We start from the raw sequence: 14,950 nt of genomic DNA, 5'->3' as shown, positions 1-14,950 counted from the left end.
TGCCAATCTTGTAGTACAGTGTTTATCGTATACAGTTAAAAAAAAAGAAAAGAAAACTGTTGTAGACTTAACGGCAAATAAACCAATTTTAGAGCTAAAAATGGCCATACCTACAAGGAGAGATGAATTAGTTCATCATCATAGTAGATGTTTTTAACTAAACATCTTATTAATGAACAAATGAAACAGATTAAAAATCCAAATATAGAAGATTTAAAGAACCCAAATAAAAGTGTTATTGAATGTGCATATATAGAATAATTGTTGGAAACGTATTGTTTTCAACCATATGATATAAGAGTAAATTTATGATAATTGACTTTATATTTCATAAAGCATGACACATCAAATGCTGAATGATTGGTATCAAACATATACTATTCTCTGCTTACAAAATAAATTAGAAATACAAAAGATTAAAAAACAAATTAGAAAATGCCCATATACTTGTAATTTAATAAACTTTTCTAAATTATTTGTGGGTTAAAGAAGTTATAATTGAGATTATAAAATCTGTGCTGCTGAACAGGAATGACAATACTCCATATCAAATGAGTGAGATGGAGTTAAAGTGATAATGAAAAAGAAATTTTTCCTTTTAAGGCTTGTACATATGAGGAAATAAGAAAGGCTAAAATTAGCCCTGGTATGGCTTTCTAGGATTAAGCAGTAGACCTCAAGGTCTGTTTGAACCTCAAAGTAAGTGGTTCAAACTCACCAGCCACACCTTGGAAATTCTACACAAGTTCACTATGAGTCAGAACACATTCAACAGCACTTAACAAACACATCCAATTTAAGAAGTTGTGAAATACAAAGAATGCAGAACAAAATAATTTAAAACATATTAGTAGAAATTAATGAAATAGAAAATAAAAATGAAATAGAATGATTGACACGGCAAAAATTGGTTCTTTGAGTAGATTATTCAATTTATAGGCCCTTATGTGAGATTCATCAAGGAATCTCAGAGAATGTACAGATTATGAATATTAAGAATGTGAGAGGTGATATAATCATAGATGTCATACAGATCAGGAAAATAAGACTTTTATGCACAATTATATGCTAGTAAACGTGAAAATATGGATCAAATGAAAATTCTTAGAAACATGAAACTACTCAGAACTGACTCAAAGATTTAGACATGTGAATAATCTTATGACGATCAAAAATGGTTTTAATAAGTAACCATATATATATATGTATTTTTTATTAAGGACTCCTACACTTACCATATACATAGCAATCCCACTTACAGGAATAGAGATAAGGAAAATGAATTCTTATGTTCACATAAAACCCTGCGCATGAAGGTTTACAGCAGTTTCTTTGAAAGGACAAAAACCCTGGAAATTTAAATATTCTTAACCTGATGAATACAGAAACTGTGCTATATCTTTACAGTGACAAACAGCACAGCAATATAAGGACCAAACTATCGATACATTCACTATAGATGGAGCTAAAATTCATTCCACTAAATGACAGGAACCAGACTGTAAAACACTATATACAGTATAACAAGTATAGGGATAGGAGTCAGGGACTCAGGTCTACAAAGTGGTGTAGCAAGAGAATGATCTGGAGGAACAAAAGAACTATTTCAGATTTTCATTTTGGTATCAGTTTTATGACTTGATATTTTAGTCAAAACTCATACTACTATACATTCTAAAAGCAAACTACATTTTTCTTTTTTAAGTTTACATTTGAAGTAACAAAACAAAACACCAAACTGTTATGATAATGAACAATGACAGAAAAAATAACTTATTGAAAGTAAAGGAGTGAAAATAATCACTTAGTCTCATCTTTGGGACAGGTTTCTAAAGGAAAATTTTTCAGTTAGATGTAAATTTTCTAGAACAGCCATCATTACACATACCCTTTTTTAGACCCTGCCTATCATGTATGTCTTAAGCCGACTGCTTCTCCTTCTGTGAACTGAATTTTTTAGAAGAAACTTAGTTACAGGCAGTACAATATTGTGACATGTAGCCAAGTTTATGTCAAATTCCCTTTATCGGAAAACTTCCTTCCTCTTGGATACTGATATCATTTCCTCTTTCACTATTCCCATAATCTACCACGGTTATTGAGGTACACCATCACAGTGCCCAAGAATTTCCATAGGATGATGTTGAAAAGGAATTGTGTGCTAGTGAGAGGTTCAGTCAGATGAATTTTTACGTACAGCCATTTCCCAAGCTTCTTGCATGAGAACTTATGGAGGGTTCCATTTCACTGTGAGGTAGAAGAGCTCTGTATGTACCTCTAGACCCTTTACCAGGCATGTCCCCAAGTGTAGCAGCTGCCACCTATATGCCACAGTCCAGCAAGCAGAGCCTCAACTGGCTAAGTATACTCTCCTGGGACCACAAAACTAACCAACACAGGACAGTATCAAAATACAAATTATATACCTACGCTAGACCAAACCCCCATTGCATCTAAGTTAGGTTACATGTCTGTGTGGGCCCATCTTTATGTATCCCCAGTGTGAGCTCTCCTTCAACAAAAATCCTGTTTCTCACAGGACCGTTTCAGAGGTCCATTCCTCTGAAATGATAGGCTGTGAGTTAGCATTTTCTGTACAGTTTCTTCCTGAGCAAAGCAGGGATTGTAACAGTTGTGGGTGATAAGAAAAAAAGAAAGTGTGGTAATACCAAACACTATACACATTGGATAATCCAGATTCAGTAACACTCAAAATCATTAAAGCAGTGGAATTCTGAGTGATTTTTAATTTTTCTGAGGAATTTCTGTCAAAATCAAATATTTCTGCAATGAGAACAGTCTCTTTTATAACGTGTAAAAAGTATTAAAACTAAAAATACTGATTGAAAAAAACCACACACACACACACACACACACAGTTGAGACACCAAGGGTTGATGAGATTTTGTAATAAAGAAAACTGTTATACAATGGATCTAAAATTACATTTTGATAGTTGTCCAAATTCATGTGCTACAAGTTCTTTACTTATTGTTGCAGTTTCTCCAGTATGCGAGGTCTCATAGAAGTCCTAAGGAAGAATGGACACTCTTGGCTTTCCTTGTCTTTTACATTCATAGGCTCAGTCACATGTGTAATATGTATGCTACGGCTCTTCAGTGTATCTTCACCTGGTTTCAAATGGTGGAAAAGGAAGTGAAGGATTTCCCTCTTTCCTTCTATGAGGCCTCTCTCTTCTGTGAAGGCTGAGGGCCAACTAAAGACTTTCCTTCAGTCAACACATTTATAAGGCCTCGCTCTTTGAGTTCATGCTTAGTTAGGGCTGAGGAACAATTAGACTGAGTTCCTTACATTCATAAGGCTTCTATGCACTTTGAGTTCTCATATGTTTACTGAGGTTTGAGGATCGATTAAAGGCTTTCCCACATTCCTTACACTCATAAGGCTTCTATGCACTGTAAGTTCTCATATGTTTATTGAGGTTTGAGGATCAATTAAAGGCTTTCCCACATTCCTTACACTCATAAGGCTTCTATGCTTTATGAGTTCTCATATGTTTATTGAGGTTTGAGGATCGATTAAAGGCTTTCCCACATTCCTTACATTCATAAGGCTTCTCTCCACTGTGAATTCTTAATTGATTCCTGAGGGTTGAGGACTGAGTGAAGGCTTTCCCACATTGCTTACACTCATAAGGCCTCTCTCCACTGTGAATTCTTAAATGCCGAGTGAGGACTGAACGCCATCTAAAGGCTTTCAGACATTCTTGACATTCATAAGGCCTCAGTCCACTGTGAGTTTTTTCATGTTTCTGAAGGGATGAGGCACATGTATAGGCTTTCCCACATTCGTTACATTCATAAGGCCTCTTTCTACTGTGAACTCTTAAATGTTTACCAAGAAATGAGGAACAACCGAAGTCTTTTCCACGTTGAGTTATTTTATGTTCAGTAAGAGTCAAGGCATCACCAATAACTTCCCCTTTCTCGTCAGTAAGAGCTGTTGCATGAATTCTAAGGTCGGAGGAACAAATGCATGGCATTCCACATCCTTTACACAGATAGCTATTGCATCCAGTATGAGAAATGTGATGATTACATGATGAACGATCCATGAGGGAGTCTCCACACGCACAGCAGTCAGAATATACTCTAGCAAGAACTCTTTTGCGCCTGATAAGATCTGCAATCTGCTTGAAAGGTATTCCACACTGACTACCTTCTTTACTTTCATGGAGGATCTTTAGTGTATGCCTTCTCTCATGCTTCTCCTGATCATTGTGCTTGACTTCGATACCACAGAATTCGCTCAACATAGAACATGAGTAGTCATTCGTCAATTCCAGTATTCTCTGTTCATTATTATCCTGTTGATAAACAACAGAGGTCAAGCTTCGGAAGGTTTCCTTCATTACATCTCTGTAGAGTTTCCTCTGAGCAAGATCCAGTAAAGCCCACTCTTCCTGGGTAAAGTCCACGGCCACATCATCAAACACCCCTGAGTCCATTTCTTTGCTGCAGATTCTGGAATTCTATGTGAATATTCTCTCCGAGACAAAGGAGTCACTGCAGTAGCGATGATTATGAGGAAAGCACAGAACTGGGTGATGTTTCATTCTGTTGTACATATGGTTGTTATGAATCGGAACCAACTCAACAACACCTCTCCTTCGAGTAACCCATGCAGTGGTCTGAACTGGTCTCAGACCCCCACATCTGGCACCCACGTGGTGGCTCGAATACAAGAGACAACGCGAAGGACCCTCCAAAAATCGCACCAGGCCTCCCGGTCCTGCAGCTGCGCCATTCCCGCTCAGTAGCGGCCAAACTCCAGAAGTACCATAAGTAACCATATTTAGGGGGAAAAAATGACTAGTAGGTCCACATGGTTTTGCTGGTGATATCAAATGAATATTGGTTGGTGGTTATGTGCCATAGAGTTGATTCTGACTCATAGTGACTCTGTACACGGTTTCCCAGGCTGTAAATCTTCGCAGGAGCAGAAAGCCTCATCTTTCTCCCGTGGAACAGCTGGTAGTTTCAAACTGCTAACCCTGAGGTTAGCAGCCCGATTCATAATGACTATGCTACCAGAGATTTTAGAATACTAAAAAAGAAGGAATACTCTCTGTCTCCCAAATATAAATCAGCTTGGCTGGGCAATGATTCTTAGTGGCTTAAGAGTTATGTGATGATGTAATCTGAAGTGGTCAACAATAAGGTCAACCGTAAGGTAAACAAAGTAGAATACAAACCCTTATTCAGGTGAAAGCCCTGATCCAATATCAGGGGAGTGCTTCTGGGGTGTGTCCTACATCACCTTTTATCTAGAAAGTTATAAAAGGAAAGGGAAATAGCCAAGGGAAGAGTGACCTGGGGACCATACAGGAAGAAGAGCCAGGAGCTGACTGTTCACTGTAGACCTGGGATCCTTGTGCTTAGAGCCTCCTAGACCCCAGAAAGATTGATGCCAAGCAAGATACATGGTGATCTCAAGGGCTGCCAGGCCCACAGGTGTTGAAAGCAAACAAGAATTTTCCTCCAGAGCTGACAGTTTTCTCCTAGAGTTGGCACCATGACTTTGGACTTCTAAACTATTAAATTGTCATAGAATATATTTCTGTTTGTTAACGCCGTCTACATTTACTTCTGTTTTAGTAACAGTAAGTAACTAAGGTATTCCCAATTCATTTGGGAGGTCACATTGATACTAAAACCTGACAAGGACAGACTGGAAAATCTTACTTATAGGTATCAATGAAAAATACTGACAAAATTTTAACAGGCTGAATCCAGCAACACATACAAAATATGGTGCATAATAACCAAGTGGACTTGTTCATAATAATGTTGGGGAGATTAACATTTTATTTCGTTTTTTAAATGTAATTTACTGCAATAACATATTAAAGGTGAAAAACCATAATAAGTTTTGAGGTACAGAAAAATGTTTGATATTACTAAGCATTCATTAATGAAAAACAACCTCTTAACAAAGCTGGAATATGAGGCAGTTTTCTTATGCCCCAAAGAGTGTCTACAAAAAGCTAAAGCAAACTTCAAATTTAGTGATGCCACATAAAGATTATCATTACTACCAAGCATCTCTGCTTCTGCGTAACCTTCCATGTGGCTGATACGGACTATCGTCTTTTAGTACAGTAGTCTCAGGTTGGTTGGACTATTCATATGATGACTGGCTTACGAGAAGAAGAAAACAGGTCATTCTAAAGGCTAGGTTGGGAACAGGTGTGGTGACTCTTTTTCTGTATTACACTGATCAATGCCAAAAGTCACATCCCAGCCCAGGTTTTTGAAGAGGGTAAATTGACTCCAACTTTTCATTGTGAGAAGTAGTATCATTGAGTAGAAGTAGGAAGGAATCAGCAGAGGTCATCTTCAGAGGCCATTTAGTATAGCTCCTACCAAATGGACAAAAACATAAAAGTCTACAGATACAGATTTAGCTACCTTCAAAAATCTCAGTGTGTTAAGATTGTGTGTGACACCCACATCTATCTTTTTAAGCAAATTCATGATACTGCCTTTATGCTTGTTGGCAATTGAAAATCAAGAGTATTTGGTAGTTCCCAAATGTAAAGGTATTAGAAGCAGTGGATTTTAATATCTTGTAATTTTCTTGTTTTACAGATCGATCAACTGAAACAGGAACTTTCAAAGAAAGAGTCAGAACTTCTTGCCTTACAAACAAAGCTTGAAACCCTTAGCAATCAAAATTCAGATTGCAAGCAACACATTGAAGTGCTTAAAGAGTCACTTACTGCCAAAGAACAGAGAGCTGCCATACTTCAGACTGAGGTAAGGTAATGTGTCCGCATTGCAGGCAGCAGACACATTCAGCTTTTAGAACATGTCCTACCCAAACACCCATCCTTAGAAAATCCTTTATCCTGACTTTTGGGGTCAGATGTGTTTTGGAATTTAGATATTTGAAGATTTTGGAAAGGTAAAAGATACATTGCATGTATTATAGAGGTATAATACTCCCAGCAGAACTATAGCAACACCCATAAGCCAACATAATGATATTTTTTCAGAGAAAGAATTCTCACACTGAAGCAGAATAAGGACTTTACAAGTAATCTTTGTTGTCTATGTTAGATTATATCATCAAAGGAATTTGTTTGCTTCACACTTTTTAGAGCTTTTTGAATTTGGGAAGCCATTTCTAGAGTCTTTTGAATTTGGGACCCATTTTTTAGAGTCTGGAATTTAGGAACCAGATTTTCAGTCTTTTGAATTTGGGAATCACAGATGAGGAATTATATTTGGAATGGGTTCATTTTATTTAAAAAAAAAAAAGAGAGAGAGAATATCATTTACCTTATTTTTCTGTGTATCTATATACATTCCCCTTCCTGGTATGTACTGTTCTAAGGGTTTCTTAGTTCCCAAAGACATTTCCTCAATTTTCAGGATTCATTTTCCCAATGAAGATTTTATGTGTGTCATAAAGAAAATGCTGGTTTGTTGTTTCTTATTCATTTTTAGAAGAAAAACAAATACATGTTACTATTATATCTCCTTGCTTATTTTCATTAGTTTATGTCTTGACTCTCAGAAGAGATGCAAAGCACAAAGTAGTGATTGTGTAAATAAAACAGTTATCCAAAATTAAGTTACCATATGTAGGTATTAGCAGAGAAGGTGGTAAATCGCCCTGTCTTTTGTGTTGATGCAGTGTGTCATGTGATTACTTTAGGAGAAGGGAGTCTCATCAGGATGCATGTTCCCTCTGGGCTTTTGTTAGCCATGAAGATTACACTTTTTGAGGAGTCATTAATGGGGAGGTCCAGCTTTGCCTCAGGAGTCAGTAGATTGCTGAGTGCAATTTTACTAGGAAAAGTTGCAGTAGAGTGTCCAGAGAAGAAAGAAAGCAGACTACAGAGCTTGTCATGGATTTGACTCAGCCCCTTTACACTTTCAAATTTCATTACAATATTTGACTTTGTCTTCTAGTGCTGCCCTTTAAGATTTTCTGTTCAGCTCTTTTATTTCCCCTTCTCTTCCATTTGCTTTAGTTTTTTCCAAGCTCAAGAGAAGGTTTCAGAGTCTCCTCTGAAATCCATTCTGGTCTTTGCTTTCTTTCCTGCCTTTTTGATGACTTCTTGCTTTGTTTGTGTATGATATTCTTGATGTCATCCCACAACTCTTCTGGTCTTTGGTCATTAGTGTCTCATGCATCAAATCTACTCTTGATATGATCTCCTAATTAAGATGGAATATATACAAGATCATATTTTGACTTTAGTGGACTTATTTTAATTCCAACTTCAGTCTGAACTTGCATATGAGCAGTTAGTGGTTTGTTTCACAGTTGTCCCCTGCACTTGTTTTCACTGATAATATTGAGCTTCTCTGTTGAATCTTGTCACAGATATATTTAATTTAATTCCTTTGCAGTCCATCTGGCAAGGTCCACGTGTATGTTATTGAAAAAAGTATTTGCAAGGAATAAGCCATTGTCTTGCTCCGTTTGATCATGTGATCTCCAGCATAGTTTCTATCACCAAGACCATATTTTCCAACTCCTGATTCTTTCTTTTTGTTTCCAACTTTTCCATTCTAATAGCCAGTAATTTTCAAGGCATCTTGATTGCATATTAGATCATTTTCAGACTCAAGAAGTTTGTTGTTGTTGTTAAGTGCCATGGAATTAGTTTTGACTCATAGCTTTTCCAAGGCTGTAAAACTTTGCAGGATCAGAAAACCTCATCTTTCTCCCTTGGAGTACATAATAGGCTCAAAATACCTGATTGGCAGCTGTTTCTTAGAAATAGCTACAGTGTTAGAAGCAAAACTGTAGAACATTTCCATTATCTAGCATTGGTCTAGAATAGATGTTGACAAGCTATGGACTGTGGACTACAGCTGACCCTCCATCTGTTTTGTAAACAAAGTTTTATTGGAGCTCAGCCGTGCCTGGTCATCTACATGTTATCTATGACTGCATTATGGTATAACTAACGGTAGAGTTGAATAGTTGTAACAGCGTGTATGGTCCACAAGGCCGAACCTATTTGCTATCTAACCCTTTACAACAAAAATTGCCAACCCCTAATACTGGGATTCTTTGGGAAAGGGTTGACTGGGAATTAGAATGCCTGGTTCATCCTCTCTCTGTCTTATTCCGAGCAGGGCTAGATAAGTTTCTGATTCCTGTGTTAGAGCACTAGTTTTTCTTCAGTGTGGTTATTTAAAAAGCAACTGATTGTATTGCTGTGTGCTGCATAGGAGAAAATTTGAGACACAAGATACACTGCTGATATACTGCCAGACAGGTAGTCAGATCTCTTGATGGTTCCTTGCCAGAAGGTTAGAGCCAATTTGGAAGGATATTTTCTCTCATAGCTTTTCATCAGTGAGTACAGAATTCCCCCAGCCACATTCCCTTTTCTTATTCTCCCTCCCATTTCACCTCTCTCAAATTCATTGTAGTCTCAACTAGACCTATCCAGGTTTCATAAGAAAGATAGTGGTGACATTATATGGTTAGTTTCCATCCCAAGTTTAATTATTAAAATGACCCAATAGAGAACAGAGTGCTTTGAAGTAGGAATGATTATGCTCCATGTGCAGAGAAAGTGAGATGATTTTTAATCACCTGCTTTGTAGTTAGGAATGTGAGATTAATGATTTTATCAGCTGGAAACACCCAAGGAGGTTTCTTTGGCCTTTAGTTTTTCCTTTTAAGATCTCTTTGAAAATGAAAATGGAGAAAGTTACCTAATGTCCGTCTCTTGGAGGAAACTATCCTGAAATTTGCTCAAATTGTTGGATCACAGCCAAGGGATTCTTGGCAGTAGGGTGTTGTTGTTTCTAAATACCTTCTAGTCAGTTCTGACCTGTAATGACCCTGTGTAGTGTTTCAAAGGAGCGACTGGTGAGCTTGAACTGCCAACCTTGTGGTTCAAGCTGACTTTGCAGTCCAGTGCATTAACCCACAAGTCTCTTTCAGAGAAGCAGAAGGAAGTAAGAGTCTTCCTACCTAAACTTTGGAGTCCTGGTGTGGTGCTATTAGAAAAGCACTGGACTGCTAACCACAAAGTTAGCAGTTCAAACCCACTAGCCACTCCTTGGAAACCATATACAGGCTTACTATGACTCAGAACCCACTCATCGGCACTAAACAGCACCACCACCTAACCTGCAGTGGGCTTGTGGGTGAGCATTTTAATAGAGAAGGTACGTTATGTCTCATTGTACCCTACAATAAAAGACATGTATTTAAATTCATAGGAAAGATTCAGTGATCATCCTTGGAGGAGGGTGCATGTAATAGCTCGTGAGTCATTCCTGACAATTCCTGCCAAAACAGAAGGGTTCTTTCTAGGGCAGGAGGCACCCAGTTGGTTTCTTTGCAATCTCTTTGCCTTTGACTGGTTTTGCCTACTCTTTTAGAACATGGTAGATGTTAATGGCTGAATAGTTCATCTCAGCAATGAAGGTTTTTACTACCAAGAATTTGCCTTTGGGAGCTGGTGGGGTGAAGGGTGGGGTAAGGGGTGGAAGCTAGTTGTCTGGGTTTGCGGCTGTGTGGCTTGGCTCCTGGGTTGGTTTGTTTTAACTCGTATATATGCCCACATGCTCTTTGACATGTGTGCAATAAATCATTGGAATAATAATTATACACATACACACAGATACACCACATAGCTCTTAACATAACATTTTACTTTTTAAAATAGCTTCAAAGGACCCTAAGACTGAATTGCTTATTTTGTTTGTTCCTTGATGTTTCTTATGTACCCTACCACCAACACACGAATTCTGCTGCAGTAGGCATAAGAATGATTTGACCTTCTTTAGTACCTTGTTTTTTTCTGGATTTCAATGAATAATTGTCAATATATCCAGAAAGTATATCAAAGAAGAAAGGCTTAGAAATTATTCTGTGATCTGAAGTGTAATGTTACGTGAAGAGCATAGTATTTAGAAGTAGGAAATGTGTGTACGTGAATAAGCCTCCCCACTTAATAAGTGTCAGGCCAAGTTCTGGGGTCTGCAACAAAGAGTACAGCTGGAATACACCTAGGCAGTATCACCATGCTTTACTCACACAGAGAAGAGATCCAGCAAGGGCAGCTACGGCACCAATCTCTCCTGGCCAGTGGGTCACTCTGCGTAGCCAACATAGGGCTGATGGTCTAGACACAGCCCTCTGTACCACAGCTGAGTGACTTGGCTGTGTCTCTTCTATAAGTGGGTACAATGTCGTTCCAGTACCTCTTCCACTATCAATTCTCTTGTTTGTTGGTGACCTGAACCTTGGCTTGACAGTTTGTCAGTAACTGTGTCTCATGGACATTATATGAACTTCTCCGAGCCTCTTGTTTCTTGACCTGTAAAATGGCAGCCATTGTGACTGGCACTTGTATGTGAAAAGTGTGTAGATGATGATGTTGCTGTGTGCCATGGAGTCAGTTGCAACTTACAGCCACCCTATACAGGGCTTCTGATGAGCAGCTCTTGGATTTGAACCGCTGACCTTGTGGTTAGCAGTCCACTGCTTATCCTACAGCACCACACTGGTATTCCTCATTGATGATGATGATGTTGTAAAGTTCCATGGAGTTGGTTCTGACTCACAGTGATTTAGTATAGGGTTTCTGAGGAGTGGCTGGTGAGTTTGAACCACCAACATTACAGTTCAAACTGACTTTACTGTCTAGTACTTATCTTACAGCACCACAAAAGCATGATAGTAAAGGGTTATAGATGTAAAATTTATTGAGTATCATCATTGTTTTTGTTATTTTATTGTCAGCTACTGTTGTGTATGAGAAGTGTTTGGGGAAGTTGAACCTAAATGTCTCTCTGTTTCTTGTTCAGCATTTTTAACTCTCCTTTGATTTTGATGTCTGGGTTAGACAGTTCAGATTTATGGATTCCAATTGAATCACCTTTTTATGTCTTAGTGTGATATGGAGAATGACGATACTATGTCAGTGATCATCTGTTTCCTTCTATTCTAAAATGAAGAGATTTGCCTGTGTTTTCTGATACTTTTCCTTATTCCAGTATGATTGCCAAACTGCCAGGTGTAGCAACTCTTGTGCATGGTTTTTGGAAGATGTTATATTACAGTGATATATGATTCTCACTTCTGTACCAAAGAAGTCAGCAAAGTGTTCTATTTATCTAAGACCGGGATGGGGAAACTTTCTCCTGTCAAACTTTGTAACATCATTCACTGACCGTATGAAATTACCCACTTAAAAATTAACCTGCTTTATTTGGTCAAACATTTAATTAACTCACCCCTAATGTGATGGCTAACGGGCGTTGGTAGCATAGTGGCTACGAGTTGAGCTGCTAACCTCAAGGTCAGTAAATCAAAACTACCAGCCATTCCACAGGAAAAAGATGAGGCTTTCTTTCTGCTCCCATAAAGATTTACAGCCTCGGAAAACCTATGCAAGGTCGTTATGAGTTGGAACAAACTCCACAGCACACCACTACCACCATGAATGTGGTGGCTGGAGCTGCAGTTGTCTTGGCAGGTCTAGACCAAATGGTTTTGTGGGTCTGACATTCCCCACATCCTGGTCTAAGGAGTTGTTGTTAATCAACAGATAATAGAATCTCAAAATTCACATAGGCAAAGAGCCACACATGGAATAACAGTTATATATACACTATTGCTAATAATTATTAGTTTAGGTTTGTGGCAACTACATAGCAAGCTTCCATAGCATTTTTCATTTTGAATATAATCAGTATATCTGAGAATTTCATACAGCCCATAGACCCACTCCATGGAAAAATTCACCTTAGTACATACATACCTATATTTACAAACAATGACATATATAATTTCAGGTTGTTTATAGTTAACCTAAAGCATTTCCATGGACCTCATGGTAAGGGCCCGTATCTGTAGACTTCAGGCATTTTTTTATTCCATGTAGTTTTTTAATGTCTTCTATGTGCCAAGTAAGATTCCTGCCCTCATCAAGCAAACATTTATTGCATATGTAGGTATGTGATTGATAACTGGTTTATAATGCCATAAACTCTCCATGATTCTATTATCACTGCATGGTAATCATTAATAGTCTTAATTAACTTTCATCATTCTTCTGTTGTTTAAAAGCAGGCACATAAAAGAAGGAAAGAAGATGCAAAGAACTAAATATTTAGCTCCTTGGAAGACTGTTTGCTCATTCATGTGTCTTGTAATTGAGTCCTACTGTGACACTATGGGATAATGCACTGGACTAGTTTGAACCGAAAGGTCGGGAGTTCAAATTCACCAGCCACTCCTCAGAATCCCTGTACAGGGTCACTATGAGTTGGAACTGACTCAGTGGCATTTAAAAACAACATAACAACATTGTTAAGGTGATTACTCTGTTAATGTTGTCTTTATTTTTTATTAAATAATTTTAATAAAGAAGGTCATATTTATGAGATTACAGGCTCACCTAGCTTGATAATGTCAGGAACTATTGCATATACTTGAAAATATGTAATTGACTTTCAAAATCATGTGCACTAAAATAGACTCTTCTCTCAAAGTGTTTCAATGAGTGAGGTTTCATTGGATGATTTTGTTGAGCATCTACAGTGCACAAAGTGCTTGGCAGTTGAAGACCCATGGTCCCAGGAGCAGATGGCCTTGGCATTGTTCAAATTTAATTTTATTACACGAACATCTATGAAATGTCTTGAGAGTGTTATCTGAGTTCCAGGAACTGTGTTTGGCATGTGATACTTAATTTCAAATGTGGCTTATAACTTGGTATTATTACCCCCACTGTTAAAATGAGGCAGTAGACACAGAGGAATTGTAACTTGCTCAAGGTCATGCAATGATGAGTGGCAAGGTCTGGTGTTCTACACCCTGAACTCCTAATTAGTAATCTAACATTCCCCAAAAGCACCCCAGAAGATGTAGGGCTTTCTTCATGTCAGGGAGCTGACTATATTATCTCCTTTAATCTTCAGAGCAAAGTTTATGGTAAGTATTATAATTCACTCTTTATAGAGGTGTGAGTTCACTAAGCCTTCAAGAATGCTTACTAAAGAAACAATGACATGGAGAGATGGAGCGGCTGGTAACTCTAGATCCAGAGAGGAAGACGGGCTCTGTGCTGACAACCAAGGGGCAGGCTTGCAGGGTGTACCCTTTGGTTAGTTGATGATACATGGAGGGGATTGTAACCATGGCAATGTAATGATATACGATAGGATAAATGTAAAGCTAATATTCTCCTATGTAAACTATCACATAATTCACAATAAAACAGTAAAAAAATAAAAAATGCTTACTTGGAACAAACCTATGCTGAGTCATAATGGGGATAAGAATAAATACTCTGAGGCATAAATCCTCATCATAACATTTTAAGGCCATGATATCCAAGGACAAGGCCCATACTCTAGGGAGAGTGCCATTTGCAAAGAAGTATAGAATCCTAGCATATTAGGAAGTGTGTATTGTATGGTATTTGATTCTAATTTTTGTAGATGTTTATTATTACACAATACACACCAACATCCACAAGTTCATGCATATGTACACACAAGTAGGGGAAAAGAGTAAAACACAGACCACAGTACATGACTATGACTCTCTGAGTGTCAGGGATCCAGATGACTTTGAAATTTTTCTATGGTGAACATGTACTGTATTTAAATGTCAAACATTGGGTGCATTTTGAATGGTGGCAGTGATGATCCCTTTTCAAGGAGGCTGTGTAGGGAGGCGGTGGAGGAGGAGGTGTTTTATGAGACTGTGGCAGCATTTTCTGCCTCTGAGTCACATATAACTCAGGGCAAGAAAACAACCAGAAGGCTAACTGGGTCGTCAGTCTTCAGGATTAATCATAAAAAACAAGCTTGACAATTAAAATGTGATTGTTACATGCAGAAATTAATGTGTTTTATATGTCTTTGTTTCTTGGCCTATTTGCACCAACATGGGTCCTCTGTGTACATTTTATGGTGAATGCTACAAGTCTTAG

At 38.0% G+C, this 14,950-nt stretch overlaps 1 protein-coding gene and 1 pseudogene across 1 annotated transcript in view; one reads left to right on the top strand and one right to left on the bottom strand.

Moving 5' to 3' along the window:
- ERC2 (ELKS/RAB6-interacting/CAST family member 2) overlaps nt 1–14,950 on the top strand; it is a 1,669,968-nt gene that overhangs the window by 566,021 nt on the left and 1,088,997 nt on the right. Inside the window, exon 6 of the mRNA XM_006862059.1 lies at nt 6,612–6,779. Coding sequence (XP_006862121.1) covers nt 6,612–6,779 — 168 coding nt within the window. The remainder of the gene's footprint in view (nt 1–6,611; nt 6,780–14,950) is intronic.
- On the bottom strand, nt 3,278–4,468 carry LOC102814420 (annotated as a pseudogene).

This window comes from Chrysochloris asiatica, unplaced genomic scaffold (genome assembly GCF_000296735.1).
Source record: "Chrysochloris asiatica unplaced genomic scaffold, ChrAsi1.0 scaffold00046, whole genome shotgun sequence".
Taxonomy (NCBI): domain Eukaryota; kingdom Metazoa; phylum Chordata; class Mammalia; order Afrosoricida; family Chrysochloridae; genus Chrysochloris; species Chrysochloris asiatica.
The sequence above is the reverse complement of the archived record's forward strand: the minus strand, read 5'-3'. Positions and strand labels throughout refer to the sequence as shown.